The sequence below is a fragment of the Acomys minous genome (assembly GCF_964271855.1).
Source record: "Acomys minous genome assembly, chromosome: 5".
NCBI lineage: Eukaryota > Metazoa > Chordata > Mammalia > Rodentia > Muridae > Acomys > Acomys minous.
In genome coordinates, this window is record NC_140494.1 from 84,025,931 (window position 1) to 84,042,772 (window position 16,842).

The following is a 16,842-nucleotide window of genomic DNA, read 5'->3' on the forward strand; positions in this document are numbered from 1 at the left end:
TCAACAAAAACAAACCAAAAAACTCTAAGTCGTTTTTTATAGTACTAAAGTAATGCACAAGTAATACTCTTTCATATTTATTTAATATTACTAAGCCAGACGCCACGGTAGATATATGTGTGTTTCCTTCCTTCACTTTCTTTGAGAATCTGTCCATTTTGGTCCACCCTCTTTTCCCTGACTTCTGAGACAAAGCCTTATGCAGCCCAGGCTGGCCTTGATATCTCTATCCTCCTCCTGCCAGAATGCTAGGATTATAGGAGTGGGTCTCCATGTCCAGTTGCAGTGGCTGGCCTCACACTTGTCTGAGTGATAGGGGTGATGTGACATTTGGGAGCTGAGAAGCTGATAACAGGGGCCCTGTGGGGGCAGCCAGAGACAAAGAGCTTCTTTGCTGCCGTATTCTGCATTTCCAGACACGGCCTCATGGATTTAATGAGAAGATAACAAACAAATTCAAAATTGGTTTTAAGTGTTGCTACTTTGCAAAGAAAAATATATTTGTATGCCAGTAAACATACTATAATATGTTGGGTGCATGCTCAGGACAGTAGTGTGAACTGAGATCTCAGGAGCAAGTGCACAAGGTTAGAACTGAGAGGACCTGAAGCTGCTGAAGCTCTAACCCTCAGATGGTTTCTCATAGCTATAATTTCATTACTATTACTCACGCAGCATTGGTGAATGCTTTGAAAGAACGAACTGTTCTTCAGGGATAGTAATGGATGTGGCTGCTTTGCAACATGTGCGTATAGTGTGCTTAGTGAGTTCGCCTACTTGGATGGATACACAAAGTCTGTGCTTATGTCATCAGTGCTTCTTGACAGCTGCCATCTCCACTCTCCCTGAGGACTTTTGGCCATCTGGAGACAGGGGGAAGTAAGGACTCCTTCCCCTAGTGAGTGGTTGCCAGGGATGCTTTGAACACCATGTATGGTACAGAACAGCTTCCTCAGCAAGAATTATCTGGTCTAGAGGGCGAACCATGCAGAGGTTGAGAAATCTGCACATCAATTTCCAGGGCACATGTCCTTTCTGCAGTATATGCACTTTACTTCTTTTAACAAAAACAGTTAAGGAAACAATGTTTTCCAGTTAGCATAAAGTAGCTTATAAAGAAGTTCAGGTTGGACTGTTGAGCACCCTGTAGACGTGCTCTGCAGGAGGCACAGCTCCCATGTCCAGGCTACAGGCTGGAGCAGTGCATGTGCTTCTCTTCATGTTGTCTGCAGATTGTTCTCCCAGCATTGAGCTTGTTCAGGCTGAGGATCCCCGTCAGTCATGGGCGCTGGCCTTCCCATACAGTGTCTGTGGCATGTTCTTCGTTCTGCAGCCTTAAGTGTGGGCATGTTAGGTCCTTATTGAAAATTAGTCTTGAGCTAGCACTGAGCCTGAGGAGGGGAGATCCACATGGCAAGAAGGAAAATGAGAAAGAAAATGTTTTTGTTTTGTTTTAGGTAGATTCTCCTGTTGTTACCTCAAGTCGGTCTTGAACTCAGCATCCTGATTGCTGGAATGATAGACATGCACCTCCCTGGCTGGCTAGCTGTTGCATTTATTTATTTTTTACTCTGATTTTTACTGTGTAGCTGTGTCTTGCCTTGAACTTACTATGTAGACCAGGTTGGCCTCAAACTTGTATTGTCTCCTTGCCCCTTCTGAGTGCTGGGATTTCTGGCATGTACCCTGATTGCTCAGGCTTGAATTGTATTCTTTGGTTTGCTTTTAAATTTAGATTCATTATTGTTGGTGTCACTATGCTGTCCAGGCTGGCCCTAACCTCCTGGGCTCAAGTGATCCTCTGGCTTCGGTCTACTAGTGCCGCTGCACTAGGTTCTTTCACTCCCTTCCCTTGAGATAGTGTGTTGTTCTGTGGCTCTTGTCAGCTGTAAACCTCATCATTCTGCCCCAGTCTCTTAAGTGCTGGTATTACAGGTATGAGCCACTGTGCCTGATTGCCTTTACACTTAGCACTCCTGGTGCAAATAACTTCTTTGACTACTTACAGGGTTAGAGGCCCAAAGACCTGGCCAGCCAAGGGAAGTTGAGATAGAGTAGGTGGAGGTCCTTTTAGCATTCATAGTCTGAGACACGACAGACTTTGTGAGACTTGTTGATTGCCTTGCAGAGAAAATGTTTTGAAAGCTACCTTTTTTTCCCTCCTCCAGACTGTAACAGAAGACAAATATGAAGTACTCCAGTCTGTGGATGATGCTGCTATTGTGATACAAAACACAAAAGAGCCCCCCTTGTCCTTGACCATCCATCTGACCTCCCCTGTTGTCAGAGAAGAAATGGAGAAAGTATTAGCTGGAGGTAGGGAGGCTGAGAGATGCCAGCAGAACATTTCAGACTTGGTGGTCCCTCACGCTCAAATGTGCTATTCAGTTTTAAAGTGCTTGATTAGAGGGTGTCAGCGTAGCTCTGACTGCCTTTACTCTAAATTCATGTCTCCCCTTGGCCTTGTGTTCTTGGGAGTTTGACCCAACAGTGGCACTAAAAGTGAGTAGCACTTTGCATATAGGGAGTGCACCATTTTGTTTCTTGCACTCCTTGAATGACCTTGAAACCTTGTTAAACTTGTTTCCCTCTTGAAAAAAAAAGTGTGTCCCGGGAATTGTCAGTGTTGCAGTGCTTAGCAACGAGATGACTTCTGTCTGAATGGCACATAGTAGTGGTCGGCTGGCTCTGTGGCACAGCCTGGCTGTTGGTTTGGTCTCTGCCTGTGGCACTCTATGAGCTTTGGAGAGTCCAGGAGCAGCAACAGAGTTTTGGATAAGGTTTCAAACCATTGGCGCTGTCTTCTCCAGTCTAGTCTTTGCACTTCAGATTCTAGGCTGATGCTTCATCCACAATTCAGAGGTCTCCCTCAGTCCCTCCTGGGCCTGCAGTCAGGCCTTTTCCAAATCCTTGATAGCTGGCAGAGCCAAACGACAGCCTAGTTATACCACAGTCGAGGCTGACTTGTTGATTTCCCTTAGGCACACCTATCTGATGCCAGTGAGCAAAGCCCTCTTAGCTTATCCACTTAGGGACTCTGGACCTTTGACCAACAGGACTCTCTCTGTCAAGGCCTGGGGCTAGGGCAGTCCCGCCTGGTGGGCGGAAGTGGTCCCCTGTACTACAGGTGGATGCCTGTTTGTGAGACGCAGAGAGGGAGTTCATTTCTGCTCCCCCTACCTTTTTGTTTTTCCTATTATAAATTCCAGCCTAGCTAATTATGGGGAGGAAGCAAGGGAATGGGTCTACTAGAAGATAGGGTTAGCCTATCTTTTCCCTTCCCCATCAATTATTCCTTTTAGAGTAACTTTTCTTTTTGATTTTGTTTTTTGTTTCTGTGGTTTAAAATTTTGGAGAGGGCCTCCTGATTTTTCTGACTTCCTCTCAGAGCAGAGCTGATGGCATTTTAGCCTCTCCTTCCCTTGTCCAGGGTGGACACAAATTAAGATTGTGGGAGACTCAACTGCCCTTTAGGAAGCTGCCACATCCCCTTTGCACCTGACAGAACCCCTTGGTCAAACTGTGCCTTGTCTTCTTATTCCATCCATGAATAGAAACGCTATCAGTCAACGACCCCCCGGACGTTCTGGACAGGCAGAAATGCCTTGCTGCCTTGGCGTCCCTCCGACACGCCAAGTGGTTCCAGGTTTGCATTTTGTTCTTCTTTTTGTATTTCAGTAGAGAATGCCTAAGTTTTACAACATGGCTAATTTTGACCATGAAGAGTCCATAACATTGATTATAGCCTGGCCGGTCTTGTTAGCACCTGCAGTGTGCAGCTGCTAAAGGAGCGTACCTAAATCAATTTGACTTGACAACCCTGAGGAGGCTCATTCTGAGCAGTGGGCTGCTTTGCAGTAAGAGTAACCAGCTTCCACATATGCAGGGAGCTCGATGCTGGCCACACACTTGGTGGTTGTGCACTCTGCAACTGTTTACCCTTGGCAAAGTAGCACCCTGAGAATCATGTTGTCATGTTTGCCTGGTGTCCTCTGTGGTGCCCCAAGTATGAAGAGCCTGCACTTTCTTCCTCTAGGCCAGAGCCAATGGGCTGAAGTCATGTGTTATTGTCATCCGTGTCCTAAGGGACTTGTGTACCCGAGTGCCCACCTGGGGTCCCCTCAGAGGATGGGTAAGACACCTTTTGACTAGGGGTAAGGGTAGTGTTTGCCGAGGAAGGCCCTCTCAGAGTGTGGCCTTCATGTAGCTTCATGGCTGTTGACCATGGATCATGGGATCGATCAGACCTTGGGTTGGGGTGAAAGCAAGACTAGGACCTTCTGTGAGGGAGCATAGTTCAGAGAGGAGGTGGGAGCTGGCTGGGCTGTCTGCTGTACTCATCATAAAGGATAGGTGTGCAGATGGTCTTAAATAGTTTGCTAACAAGGGCCTGAGGCCTGTTTTGCCAGCTGCCTGTTTCTTAACAGCCCACTATTAAGACCGTCCTTTCGAGAGTGGTTATAATTTAAGCATAATTACCCACTTAGGACCTCAGTGTTGCCTCTTGGCCCCTGCATGCCTCAGTGAAATTCCAGCAGCCCCTGCCTAATGTTTGGTGTTGGGCTTTCACCTTACTGGCTGGCTCACTTTGATTCTCCGGGTCCCTAACTTTTCTCACCCAGCAATAGGACTGCCAGGGGTGTCATCTCCTGCAGCTAGAAGCTCATTGTACCTCTTGCTTTTTAGCCTTTGGAGCTGCTCTGTGAGAAGTCCATCGGTACTGCCAATAGGCCAATGGGTGCTGGCGAAGCCCTGCGGAGAGTGTTGGAGTGCCTGGCATCCGGCATCGTAATGCCAGGTTGGGGCCTTGTGATTTTTCAAGGGACAGGGAAAAGAACAGGGATGAAAGCCTTATAGCCACTGCCTCACTGGTCCACTGACTGGGTTAGGGTTACAGCAGTTCCATGTCTCCCTGCTAGGGCCAAAGCACGTGACTACCCTCTTGCACCATCATATCCAGCCCTGTGCCGGGTCCGCATCCATGAATCAGAGGGCGGACCCGGGGCCGGTGGTAACCCACTCCCACATGACTTTCTTGCTCTGAGACACATGATTTATTTCTGTCAAGGGCTGGATGCCAAGTGGGTCACCGAGCTCGGTGTGTTTTCCAGAGCTGGGTGTGGATGGGTTGCGGGGGGTAACACACCTGGTTCCCTCAGCCAGCAACTCTTATGAGATGACAAGGGATAATCCTCTGCATATCTTCCTTGTTTCCTGCCTTCAGATGGTTCTGGCATTTATGACCCTTGTGAAAAAGAAGCCACTGATGCTATTGGGCATCTAGACAGACAGCAACGGGAAGATATCACACAGAGTGCGCAGGTATAGTCGTCGCCATTGCCAACATGAGCCCTTACCCAGTCTGCACTCACTGGCTCCCAGTTCCATTACTGGGCTTTTGAAGGGCAGCCCCTGGATCATAGGCTCAGGTTGGGGGCCAAGGCAAAGGCATGGTGTCTCTGATACAGGGTGCTCCAATCTGGGCTTCTTCTTTGTTCTGGCGCCACATGTGACTATTGTCTGCCTCCCACCCTGCTCGCCTGCCATGTTGGCACATCAAGGGCAGTAGGCAACAGCTTTGCAGTGGGGTTCTTCCCCTGTGGGTCTACCACCTGGCTCCATGTGGCAACCAGCCCCCAGGTTGGGGTCTCCTGTACTCAACTTGAGGGGGGTGGTCACAGGCTGGCCTTCCCCCACAGCAAGGCTAGGCCAGAGCTGTCAGGCCCTGGCCTGGCTGTCAGGGGACCCCTTGCTGACCTAAGGGAGAGTATTAGCAGCCCCTCAGCTCCTGCCCCATCTCAGAAGACATTAGTGAGCACACATATGGTCACTGTGGCATGAGGCAGCCGAGTCAGACTCCTCTTCCCCTTTTCTAGCATGCTCTGCGGCTCGCTGCCTTTGGTCAACTCCATAAAGTCCTGGGGATGGACCCCCTGCCTTCCAAAATGCCCAAGAAACCAAAGAACGAGAACCCAGTGGACTACACTGGTAAGGACACGCGGGCATTAATGACAGGACTCTCTCCAGAGTGCTCTTTGCATGTCTCAGCGGCTTCCACTTGGTCTCCTTTCAGTTCAAATCCCCCCCAGCACCACCTATGCCATCACACCCATGAAACGCCCCATGGAAGAAGATGGAGAGGAGAAGTCTCCTAGCAAAAAGAAAAAGAAGATCCAGAAAAAAGGTACACATGTGTCCTGGTTGCTGGTGCCACTCCGCATCTGTGTGCCCAGTTACTGTGCAACTGGAAGTGATGAGTGTGCTGTTTTGTTTTGTTTCTGTTTTTTCAAGGCTGGGGTTTTCTGTGCAGTCCTGTGTGTCCTGGCTTTCTCTCTGTAGACTAGGCTGGTCTCGAACTCACAGCTATCCGCTGATCCACCTGCCTCCTGAGTGCTGGGATTAAAGGTGTGCACTACCACACCCAGCTTTAAAAGTTTATTTTATTTATTTTTTTGGTTTTTTGAGACAGTTTCTCTTGTTTAGCCTTGGCTATCCTAGACTCACTGTGTAGACCAGGCTGGCCTCGAACTCATAGTGATCCACCTGCCTCTGCCTCCCAACTGCTGGGATTAAAGGCGTGTGCCTTCACACCCAGCAAAAGTTTATTTATTTATTTATTTATTTTTAAATATTTATTTATTACATACACAGTGTTCTGCCTCTTTATACACTTGCACATCAGAGGAGGACACCAGATCTCATTATAAATGGTTGTGAGCCACTATGTGGTTGTTGGGAATTGAACTCGGGACTCTTGGAAGAACAGACAGTGCTCTTAACTGCTGAGCCATCTCTCCAGCCCCGAACGTTTATTTTTAATTTTTTGTTTATTTGTTAGTTTTATTTAGTTCTGTTGTTGTTTTGAGACAGGGTTTCTCTGTGTAGCCTTGGCTGTCCTAGACTCACTTTATATAGACCAGGCTGGCCTTGAACTCACAGTGATCCACCTGCTTCTGCCTCCGGAGTGTTGAGGAAAGTTTATTTATTTTTATTTTATTTACTATTGTTGTTGTTGGCTTTTTTGTTTGTTTGGTTTTGGTTTTTCGAGACAGGGTTTCTCAGTGTTAACCTTGGCTGTCCTGGACTTCCTTTGTAGACCAGGCTAGCCTCAAATTCACAGCGATCTGCCTGCCTCTGCCGCCTGAGGGCAGGATTTAAAGGCGTGCGCCACCACCGCCGGGCGAAAGTTTATTTTTAAATTTGCGTATATTAAAAAAAATTGTGTGGGCGTGATTTTGCATGTGTCATGGTGTTCTTATGAAGGTTAGAGGACACCCTTGGGTGTCTATCTTTGACCTCCACCTTCTTTTAAAATTAATTTTTTATATACATTGGAGTTTGACTACATTTATGTCTGTGTGAGGGTGTCAGATCCCCTGGAACAGGAGTTACAGGCAGTTGTAGCTGCCATGTGGCTGCTGGGAATTTAACCTGGGTCCTCTGGAAGAGCAGTTAGTGCTCTTAATCACTGAGCCATCTCTCCAGCCCTTCCACCCTGTTTTAAACAAGGTATCAATTGTTGCTCACTGCTGAGTAGGCCAGGCTAACTGCCCCATATTCTTCCTGGGGATTCTATCTCCTGTCTAGCCATGGGAGTGCAGAGGTCACAGATGGGATGTCCCATTTGGCTCCCTGTGAATTCTCAGTATCTGAACTCGCAGCCGTTCATAGCACTAGGTTCTTTGGCCTCTTAGGCATCTTGCCAGCCCATTCATCCATTCACTCATTTTTGGAGACATGTTCTCTGTTATGTGGCTCTAGTTGTCCTTGGTTTGGCTGTGTAAACCAGGCTGCCCTTGATATTTAAGTATTGTAAAAAAATTAATATCTGGGTCTGGCCACCTCATCTGTAAATCCAGCACCCATGAAACTAAGGTGAGAGAACTGCTATGACTGAGATAGAGAGTGGGAGGGAGCCTTTTTCAGTACTCCTCTTCCCCCCAAACTAGTGACTGGCACAGATGCAGAGAGATGGTTTCATGATGAGTTGTGTCTCCGCTGGCTGCAGGAGAGGCTCAGGACTGGCCACGTGCAGAGGTCTGTAGCAGTCTCCAGGCTTCGCCTTTTCTAGGTACTGCAGTTTTATCTTGGCTTGTTGCCTTGTTCTTTTCTTAGAGGAGAAGGCCGAACCTCCCCAAGCTATGAATGCCCTGATGAGGCTGAACCAGTTGAAGCCAGGGCTGCAGTACAAGCTAATCTCCCAGACAGGCCCTGTTCATGCTCCCATCTTCACCATGGCTGTGGAGGTAGATGGCAGTACCTTCGAGGCCTCGGGGCCATCTAAAAAGACTGCCAAGCTGCATGTGGCTGTAAAGGTAAGTGCAGGCACTCCTTTCCTACCAGAGAATGCGTTGCCCACGTTGGCCTCGATCTTTGCAGGCTGACAGCATGCATCTCAGAAAGGGTGTAAACTTGTTTAAAAAAAAAAAAAGAGTTAGGTTTTTGATCGTTGGACAAGTCACACCTGTCATACTTTCAGAGATAATCTGAGGAACTGAAAGGGGAAAAAACCTTTGGAAGTAGCTGGGATTATGCTGCAAGTTATGTAGGATGCTCTGCGTATGGAGAAGGAAGGACCTGTGCGGGTGGTTCCCTGTACGTCTTCCTCACCTGAGCCCTGGGTCTATCTTTTCACAGGTGTTACAGGACATGGGTTTGCCAACAGGTGCCGAAGGCAGAGACTCCAGCAAGGGCGAGGACTCTGCTGAGGAGTCTGATGGGAAGCCAGCAGTAGTGGCTCCACCTCCTGTGGTGGAAGCTGTCTCCAACCCCAGTTCTGTCTTTCCCTCAGATGGTACTACTGAGGTGAGCCTGTGGTGGGTGCTAGGAATAACCTGTTGCCAGGAGAGAGCAGGTAGTCACTAGTTTTCACATGCAGAACAGAGCCAGACATGTCTAACCTGTGACCATTATGAAATCCTGAAATCACTTCACACATTCTGAGATTGTTTTACAGTTTTTTGTTTCATAACTGAGGTACATGGTTCTCAGGCTTAAACTTTTCCCCCCATCATTTTATCTTTTTATGTGTGTGTATTTTTTGTCTGTGCAACACATGTGTGCAGTGCCCTCACTTTGAACTAGATTTACAAAAGGTGGTGAGCCACCATCTGGGTGCTGGAAACTGACTATGGGTCCCCTGAGAGAATAGTCAGTGCTTTTAACCACTGAGCCATCTCTCTAGCCCCTGAACCCTTTTTTTCTCTTTTTAATATAATAAGCCAACCCTGTGGCTTTTTTTTTTTTTTTGGGAGACAAGGTTTCTCTGTGTAACCTGGCTGTCATGGACTCTCTTTGTTGACCATGCTGGCCTCGAACTCATGGTGAACCGCTTGCCTCTGCCTCCCAAGTGCTGGGATTAAAGGTGTGCACCACTATGCCAGGCTACTTCTATTTTTTTATATTCATTAAAATACATGAGGACCTAAGCACCCATAGCACGTTTAGTGGTCATAACTTTTTTTTATTAATTAATTTATTATTATGTATACAGTGGTTTACCTGCATGTACACCTGCAGGCCAGAAGAGGGCATCAGATCAGATGGTTGTGATCCACCATGTGGTTGCTGGGAATTGAACTCAGGACCTCTGGAGGAGCAGTCAGTGCCCTTAACCTCTGAGCCATCTCTCTAGCCATAGTGGTCATAACTTCTTTTTTGTTTTGGGTTTGTTTTTTGTTGTTGTTTTGTTTTCTTTAAGTTTTTTGAGACAGGGTTTCTCTGTGTTGCCTTGGCTGTCTTGGACTCACTTTGTAGACCAGGCTGGCCTCGAACTCACAGCGAGTTGCCTGCCTCTGCCTCATAAGTGCTGGGATTAAAGGCATGCACTACCACGCCCAGCTGGTCATAACTTCTAAAAGTCTGTTTTCTACTGTGTGGGTTCCAGAGATTGAATTTGGATCATCAGGCGTGGTGGTATGCAGCTTTACCCACTGAGCTGTCTTGCTAGTCTAGTGTGTGAACTTACTATATAGTAGTGTTTTGCAGTGTCAATAGATTGGTTCATCTGCCAGATCTTATAGCAAGGGACGCAGGGAACCAGAATGGCATGGGTGGAGGTGATTGTGAACTGTTAGCTGCCATATACACACAACAGGCAGGTTTAGATCCAGTTAGGAGTTCAAGTGGAGGGCTTGTCTCAGCAGCTGTTTTGCTTCTGGGTGGTGGAGTGCCCAAATCTAATTTAGTGGGTTTTCTGTGTGCTTTCCCTGAGGGCGTCAAACAGCAGGGGCCGATATTGACTAAGCACGGCAAGAACCCAGTTATGGAGCTTAATGAGAAGAGGCGTGGCCTCAAATATGAGCTCATTTCTGAGACAGGGGGCAGCCACGACAAGCGATTTGTTATGGAGGTGAGTAAAGAGGTGGCTAGAGGCAACTGTGAGCTTCCTGGGAAAGAAGTGCTCAGGGGGAGGTCTGGGCCTCTGCAAAAAGGCTTTGAGCTAGGCCCTCACTCTGGAGGGGGTTCTGGCTTAGCTTAGCCCTCATACTGTTTCCACAGGTTGAGGTGGATGGACAGAAATTTCAAGGTGCTGGCTCAAACAAAAAGGTGGCAAAGGCGTATGCTGCTCTTGCTGCTTTAGAAAAGCTTTTCCCTGATACCCCCCTTGCTCTTGAAGCTAACAAGAAGAAAAGAACCCCTGTTCCTGTCCGAGGTGGACCCAAATTTGCTGCCAAGGTGAGGATTGACCTTTGACTCTTCTGGCATTGGATAGGAATGTGGTAGCTCTGAGGGTGGAGTGAACCTCACCTCTGTGCACTCTCTTTTCAGCCACACAACCCTGGCTTTGGCATGGGAGGCCCCATGCATAATGAAGTGCCCCCTCCTCCCAACCTTCGAGGCCGGGGCCGAGGAGGCAACATTCGGGGACGAGGCCGGGGGCGAGGATTTGGTGGTGCCAACCATGGAGGAGGCTACATGAATGCTGGTGAGGGTTCCTTTCCGAGTCACCCACTGGCATACACCAGGGATGACTGTGTGCCTCTCAGGGCACAGGACGGATGAATCTCTATCCTGTAACTTGTCTGCTCTCTTGCAGGTGCTGGGTATGGAAGCTATGGGTATGGCAGCAATTCGGCCACAGCAGGCTACAGTAAGTGTGCACTCTCTCTGTCTGCACTTGGGACGCTGCGGCAGTATAGTCTGGGTCTGAGTTAGGGTAGGGTGCTGGCCTCAGCATCTCTGAGGTTCCGGGCCACCGGCCGCACCTTTTTGCGGTGATTAGGTTAGCTGGCCATCAAGCCCCTGTCCCCAAAGTATGTCCTTGACAATTTTAATGCTAATACACCCTCGTGTACCACCCAAGTTGCTTTGAAGTCGGCTTTTTAAATTTCTCTGCTTTAAGCACCAGTCTTTGAGAATGCGCCTTCCTGCCCGTGCACTGCTCTTGTCTTGAGAAGGAGCCTTCATTGGGGGGTCACATGAGCAGAGAAATCTAAAACCTGAATTTCAAATGTGGCGCTCTGTGCCCTTTTTCAAAAGAATTCTAATTTCTTCTCTCTGCTCTGTCTCCCCCTTTTGTAGGTGACTTTTTCACAGACTGCTACGGCTATCATGATTTTGGGGCTTCATAGAGCGTCTAAAAGTATTGACACAAAATCAACTTTTTACTCCAATTTCCTCCAACTCCAAAACCCAAAGTGTCCGTGCTGTGTCCCTGTGCTTCACTGGGGTTCTCAACCGTGGCTTTCCACCGCAGCCTGTCTGAAACTGTTAGCCTGCAGACTTAAGACAATGGCAGTTTCTATCATGAATTTGCCTTTGAACTTGGTCATTTCGAAGTTCACACTAAGTGGAAAAACACTTTTCTCAGAGATTTTTGTGTGTGTATGTGTGCGGCCTTGCACAGAATTCTAGAGCCAGCGTTGTTCAGCATCAAGGCAAAAGCCTATCTTTGCTTTTTATGGAAAGCACTCTTTTACTTAAAGAGACAGATAATGGCGCGTTTTCATCTACCTTTGTCTTAATTTACAGCAGGTTTTGTATGCGTTTTTAACCTTTTCACAATTTTCACATCTGGTTGATGCCTTTGGCAGTGATGAAAACTGTTTCAGCACATCTGAGTCTAGAGCAGCTGACTTCTCTTTCTTTTTTAACGAGCATGTAAACCTCTGGGATGGCCAGGCCTTGTGTGCTGCGTAGAGCAGGGCCTCTCCCACCTTTCGTAAATGCTCTGCTGGGTCCTTGGGGTGGCAGGGTTCTGTGGCTGCTTTAGTTAAGAGAGTGAACTTGCAAAGGCATCAAAACTGTGCTTCCGTTACCTGTGTGAGAAACAAGACAGGCTTGAAAGGAGAGAATAACGTGAAGTTTTGCAAGTCCTGATCGGAGCATCAGTGCGTGGGCTCCTGGGTTTGGGTTTGGTTTCTTTTTCATAATGGGGCTTTAAAACAGAGCTGGAAGATCCTAACACATGCCCTCTATCACATAAAGAGACAGATTCCAACCCCTACCCCCCCCCCCAACACACACACACACAAGCAAAGAGCCGGCTTTGGCCCCACCAAGGGTCTACACTGCCGGGCATGGCTCTAGGTGCCTAGGAATTTGTTCCCATGTTGGAAGCACAAGACTCCTTCTTTTGGGTGGGGAGCCTTGTGATGCTGTAGTTAGGCTTCTGCTCTTCAGTCTGCACTGCAGATCTGCCCCTGCCTTGACTTGCAAGATTTGACGTTTATTCAGGCAAAAAGTGCTCAAAATGGTTACCGTGTGATTTGTTCCCCGAGGTTTGAAAAGTCAGTGAAACTTTCTAAGACTTTGCATGATGTATTTTATTTTTATTTTTTAGAAAGTTACGTTTGCAAATTATGTCTTTTTATACCAGGAAACAGTTCTGAATGACGTTGAAAACCTACCCTTCCTTATTACTATTATTATTATTTTTTAAAATGAATACATGTTAAAGTAATGAGCCTCCGTCCTGGCGTCTTCATTCATGCCCGGCTTCAGGCAGGCAGCTCAATCGCTCAGCATAGGAGCCTGGGGAAGCCAGGGCAGGGGCCTAGAGGAGGTGCTGGGGTGGGGTGGGGTGGGGTGGTAGGGCATGATCTCTAGAGTCCTGGGCTTCCCAGCATCCTCACTGAGCCTCCATGTGTTGTTTGCTTTCTTGCATTGTGGAACACTTCCTCCTCTGCAGTGTTGTGGCTTTGTGATGGGGGGTGGGAGAGACCTGTCCTAAAAAGGCTTGCACAGGGGCATTGCCTCTCCTGGTACTTGTGCTGGGGAGAGCATCAGAATGAGGGTGAGGTGTGCATCTGCCAGTGGGTGGAGGGGAGGTGTGGCTCTGCCCTTAGTTTCTAACTTGGGGAGTATCCCATCTACCTGTCTTAGGCTTGATGGGTTTCACTGGGCTAACCTGCTCTTGAGAACTCCAGGGCCCCTGTTGAGCACTGGGAAATGTTCTGGAGTTCCTGGTAGTGGGAACTCCCTTCTTTAATAGGGCAGAAGTGATGCCTTGGCCCAGCCCAGCCCTTCCCATGTCACTCCATCCAGGTCTCCAATAGGGAGCATGTTGACACACCCAGTGGTCAGGAGTGGGGGCCTGAGACTGTAGCCACTACTATGGAGTACTAGCTCATCAGACCTGCCACGGAGGCCCCATCCAGATATTTTATCTCAGCCTCAGCCTGTGCTGCCTTCTCATGAGGCTAGGGACCCACTCTGTCCTCAGTCTTGTTTTTCACACTCAGGAAGGAGGCTGGGCAAATGATTGAGCCTAAAATCGCTGTCTTAAGAGCACTTTGTCTTTGAAGAACCATAGTGGTTATAGCAAGGAATCCTCATGGGGTCCTAAGGCTTGTGCCTATTGAGCTTATTTCCTGCACGGAGGGGAAAGGGGGTGGCTCACTGCTTCTGGGTGCTTTGCTTTTCCTGTCACCGTTGGGGACATCTGGGTAGCCGTCAGCTAGTCCTGAATGTCATCCACGCTCGGAGCCCATCTCATTGTAATGTTGACATCTGCAAAGCTGCTGTCGTGCTGCTGCTTGGCAAAGACCCCTTGTCATCAGCTGAGGGTGAGTGGAGCTGAAGGCTGGGCTGGCTTAAGCCAGGCTGCCTCAACCAGCAGAGCCTCGTGCTCCAATCTGTTCCTCGCTGCTCTGAGCAGTAGGCTGCGGGCCAGCCTTCAGGGCCCACGACTGCTCCCTTCCTCCCCTCCCAGCCCTCACCCTGGGACCGTCCATCTAATCTGCTGCTTCCCTGTTTAGGTCAGTTCTACAGCAATGGAGGGCATTCTGGGAATGCCGGTGGTGGAGGCAGCGGGGGAGGTGGTGGCTCGGCCAGCTACAGCTCCTACTACCAAGGAGACAGCTACAACTCACCAGTGCCTCCGAAACATGCTGGGAAGAAGCCGTTGCACGGGGGCCAGCAGAAACCCTCCTACAGCTCGGGCTACCAGTCCCACCAGGGCCAGCAGCAACCCTACAACCAGAGCCAGTACAGCAGCTACGGCACCCCACAGGGCAAGCAGAAAGGCTACGGCCATGGGCAGGGCAGCTACTCCTCCTACTCCAACTCCTACAGTTCCCCTGGTGGTGGTGGGGGCTCTGACTACAGCTACGACAGCAAATTCAGTGAGTTGGCCTCCAGTGTCCACTGCCTGGTTGGGGATGGCCATAAGCCTAGATCTAGCCAGGAACTGTGAGGTACTGCCAGATAGTCTTGGCTCTGGGAGGGTGAGTGTAGGGAGAAACCTAGAAGCATCACCTTGGGCCATAAGTCCCTTCCTGGTCTCCATCTCTGGCTAAGGCCTCTGCCCTCCAGCTTGTGCCTGGGTACCAGAGTGGAAATTGCAAGGCTGGCTCCTAGGACTCAAGGGCTCTGTTCTATCTAGTCCGCCATGAGCCAGGCTCATGCACAGGCCTCAAGACATTATATGTACACTGTTGCCCAGTTGGGTTAAGTGGATATAAATTTGTCCTTGTGACAGAACAGCAGCCATGAGAAGGATTGGGGACTAAATAAGCTGTGGGCTGAGGTGAGGTAAAGGCATTGTGTCTTAGGGGAGAAGAGATAGGTGGGAAGGTAAGACAGGTGGACTTGAGAGTAAGTGATAAGCCTGACCAAGGGCAGGGTGACTTGACAGGTCTTGCCACCAAGGCCCCTTGCTTATCTCAGTTATCCTTGGTTCAGGCCCTAATCACACTAATTTCTTTCCCTCAGACTACAGTGGTAGTGGAGGCCGAAGTGGAGGGAACAGCTATGGCTCCAGTGGGTCATCCTACAACACAGGCTCACATGGGGGTTACGGCGGAGGTTCTGGGGGCAGCTCTTCATACCAAGGCAAACAAGGTGGGCCCCAACAGCAAGGGCCAGTGTGGGATGGGGTGGGAGCTTTTAAAGTCACAGAACTTGACAGGAATGCACCATGAGTGAGGCTATACTGGCAGCTGCTGGTGGCTTCCCTTGGAGCCCAGGAAGCCTGGGCTCTGGCCCACAGCTACTGCTCACTCATCAGAAGTCAGAGACCTCAAGTTGCTGTCCTCCACCCCCCTCACGCACACACACACACATACACACACACACAGGGTTTGTGTAGGCTTGGCTGTCTTAGAATTAGTTCTGTAGACCAGGCTAGTCTTGAACTTACAGAGATCTGCCTGCCTCTGCCTCCCGAGTGCTGGGACTAAAGGTGTGCACCACCACCACCTGGCTCATAGTTACCCAACTCCTAAATGTTGGCACCAACTTTAAAGAGCCATCTGTGTCAGAGGGGAGTCAACTGAGCTGTGGGGCTTCCTCTCGGGTCAGTAAGTCAACACTTGTCATTAGCCCCTAGAGGCAAAGTTGTCCCACCTCTTGGGGTAGCAGTGAGTGTTGGGCCTGTATGACAAAGCAGGAGCTGCCACCCTGGGTTACGGTTCTGTGTAACTGTTGTCCAGGCCTCTGTCGTCTAAGCCACTTTCATCTTGCAGGAGGCTACTCATCACAGTCGAACTACAGCTCCCCTGGGTCCAGCCAGAGCTACAGCGGCCCTGCCAGCTCCTACCAGTCCTCACAGGGTGGCTACAGTCGGAACACAGAGCACAGCATGAACTACCAGTACAGATAAAGACCCAGGCTGCTCTAACCTTCTGCACCTCTGCCTCCAACTTGTCTTGGGAGATTGAGTCTGCACATCACCGGTTGCCATGTCCACTGGCACAGTGTCCACCCGTCCACGTTGCTGACGTTGCCACGCTGTGAGGTGTGGTGGTCCCTGGGACCCGTGCCGTGACCCCTATTTAGCTGTGTTTGGGACTCCGTGTCTTCAGTGGTTTGTTAGTTACCATTACACCTTGTCTGAGTAGTGTTCCGAGTTTTTGCCGTGCGGTATCCCTCTGTCTGTTTATGACCGGTGTGAGTTCCATCGGGTCTCCTTAAACAGTTGCAGAAGGGATATGTCATCTGTTAATGCTTTTTGTGAAGTGAGTTAAATGAGCTTTCTTTATTTTAATGCTTTAGTGTTTCAGTTTTATAAGTGAAAATTTTATTTTGAAAAACAGTGGGAAAGAATGTTTTTTGTTTTTGTTTTGTTTTGTTTTTTTGGTTTTTTTTTTTGTATGTCTGGATCATTCAGGCAGTACATTTGAATTCCACTGAATGTAGATAAATAAAAGAAAAACAAAACAGTGCCTGTCTCAGGCCTGGGTGTCTGATCCCCAGCCAAGCAGTGGGGTGGGGAGCAGGTCACAGAAGACCCCAGTTACTAGACAGTCCAGCTATAGGCCTTCTCTTTTTGTATGGCATCTGAGCTCCAAGTACTTGCTGACCTGTTGTGGCTCCAGCTGATCTCAAACTTGCAGCACTTCTCCTGCCTCAGCTTCCCGAGTGTTTGGAGTTACCCATCCAGGTTTGATGTGGTTTTAA

At 48.9% G+C, this 16,842-nt stretch overlaps 1 protein-coding gene across 13 annotated transcripts in view; it reads left to right on the forward strand.

The window, feature by feature from the left end:
• The window catches only part of ILF3 (interleukin enhancer binding factor 3), a 40,233-nt gene extending 23,626 nt beyond the window's left edge, over positions 1 to 16,607 (forward strand). For 5 of the 13 annotated variants that reach the window (XM_084784147.1, XM_084784140.1, XM_084784148.1 and 2 more), the window contains 16 exons: positions 2,169 to 2,316; positions 3,555 to 3,646; positions 4,037 to 4,132; positions 4,687 to 4,798; positions 5,225 to 5,322; positions 5,877 to 5,988; positions 6,074 to 6,184; positions 8,116 to 8,315; positions 8,638 to 8,805; positions 10,214 to 10,351; positions 10,501 to 10,677; positions 10,771 to 10,927; positions 11,039 to 11,092; positions 14,202 to 14,567; positions 15,157 to 15,285; positions 15,909 to 16,607. In XM_084784147.1, the coding sequence (XP_084640273.1) occupies positions 2,169 to 2,316; positions 3,555 to 3,646; positions 4,037 to 4,132; positions 4,687 to 4,798; positions 5,225 to 5,322; positions 5,877 to 5,988; positions 6,074 to 6,184; positions 8,116 to 8,315; positions 8,638 to 8,805; positions 10,214 to 10,351; positions 10,501 to 10,677; positions 10,771 to 10,927; positions 11,039 to 11,092; positions 14,202 to 14,567; positions 15,157 to 15,285; positions 15,909 to 16,045 (2,295 nt within the window). In that variant the 3' untranslated portion in view covers positions 16,046 to 16,607. Of the gene's footprint in view, positions 1 to 2,168; positions 2,317 to 3,554; positions 3,647 to 4,036; positions 4,133 to 4,686; positions 4,799 to 5,224; positions 5,323 to 5,876; positions 5,989 to 6,073; positions 6,185 to 8,115; positions 8,316 to 8,637; positions 8,806 to 10,213; positions 10,352 to 10,500; positions 10,678 to 10,770; positions 10,928 to 11,038; positions 11,093 to 11,523; positions 12,905 to 14,201; positions 14,568 to 15,156; positions 15,286 to 15,908 lie in introns of those variants that run through there. The other 8 variants (XM_084784150.1, XM_084784146.1, XM_084784151.1 and 5 more) reach the window with 8 other exon arrangements.
• The last annotated feature ends 235 nt before the right edge of the window (positions 16,608 to 16,842 follow it).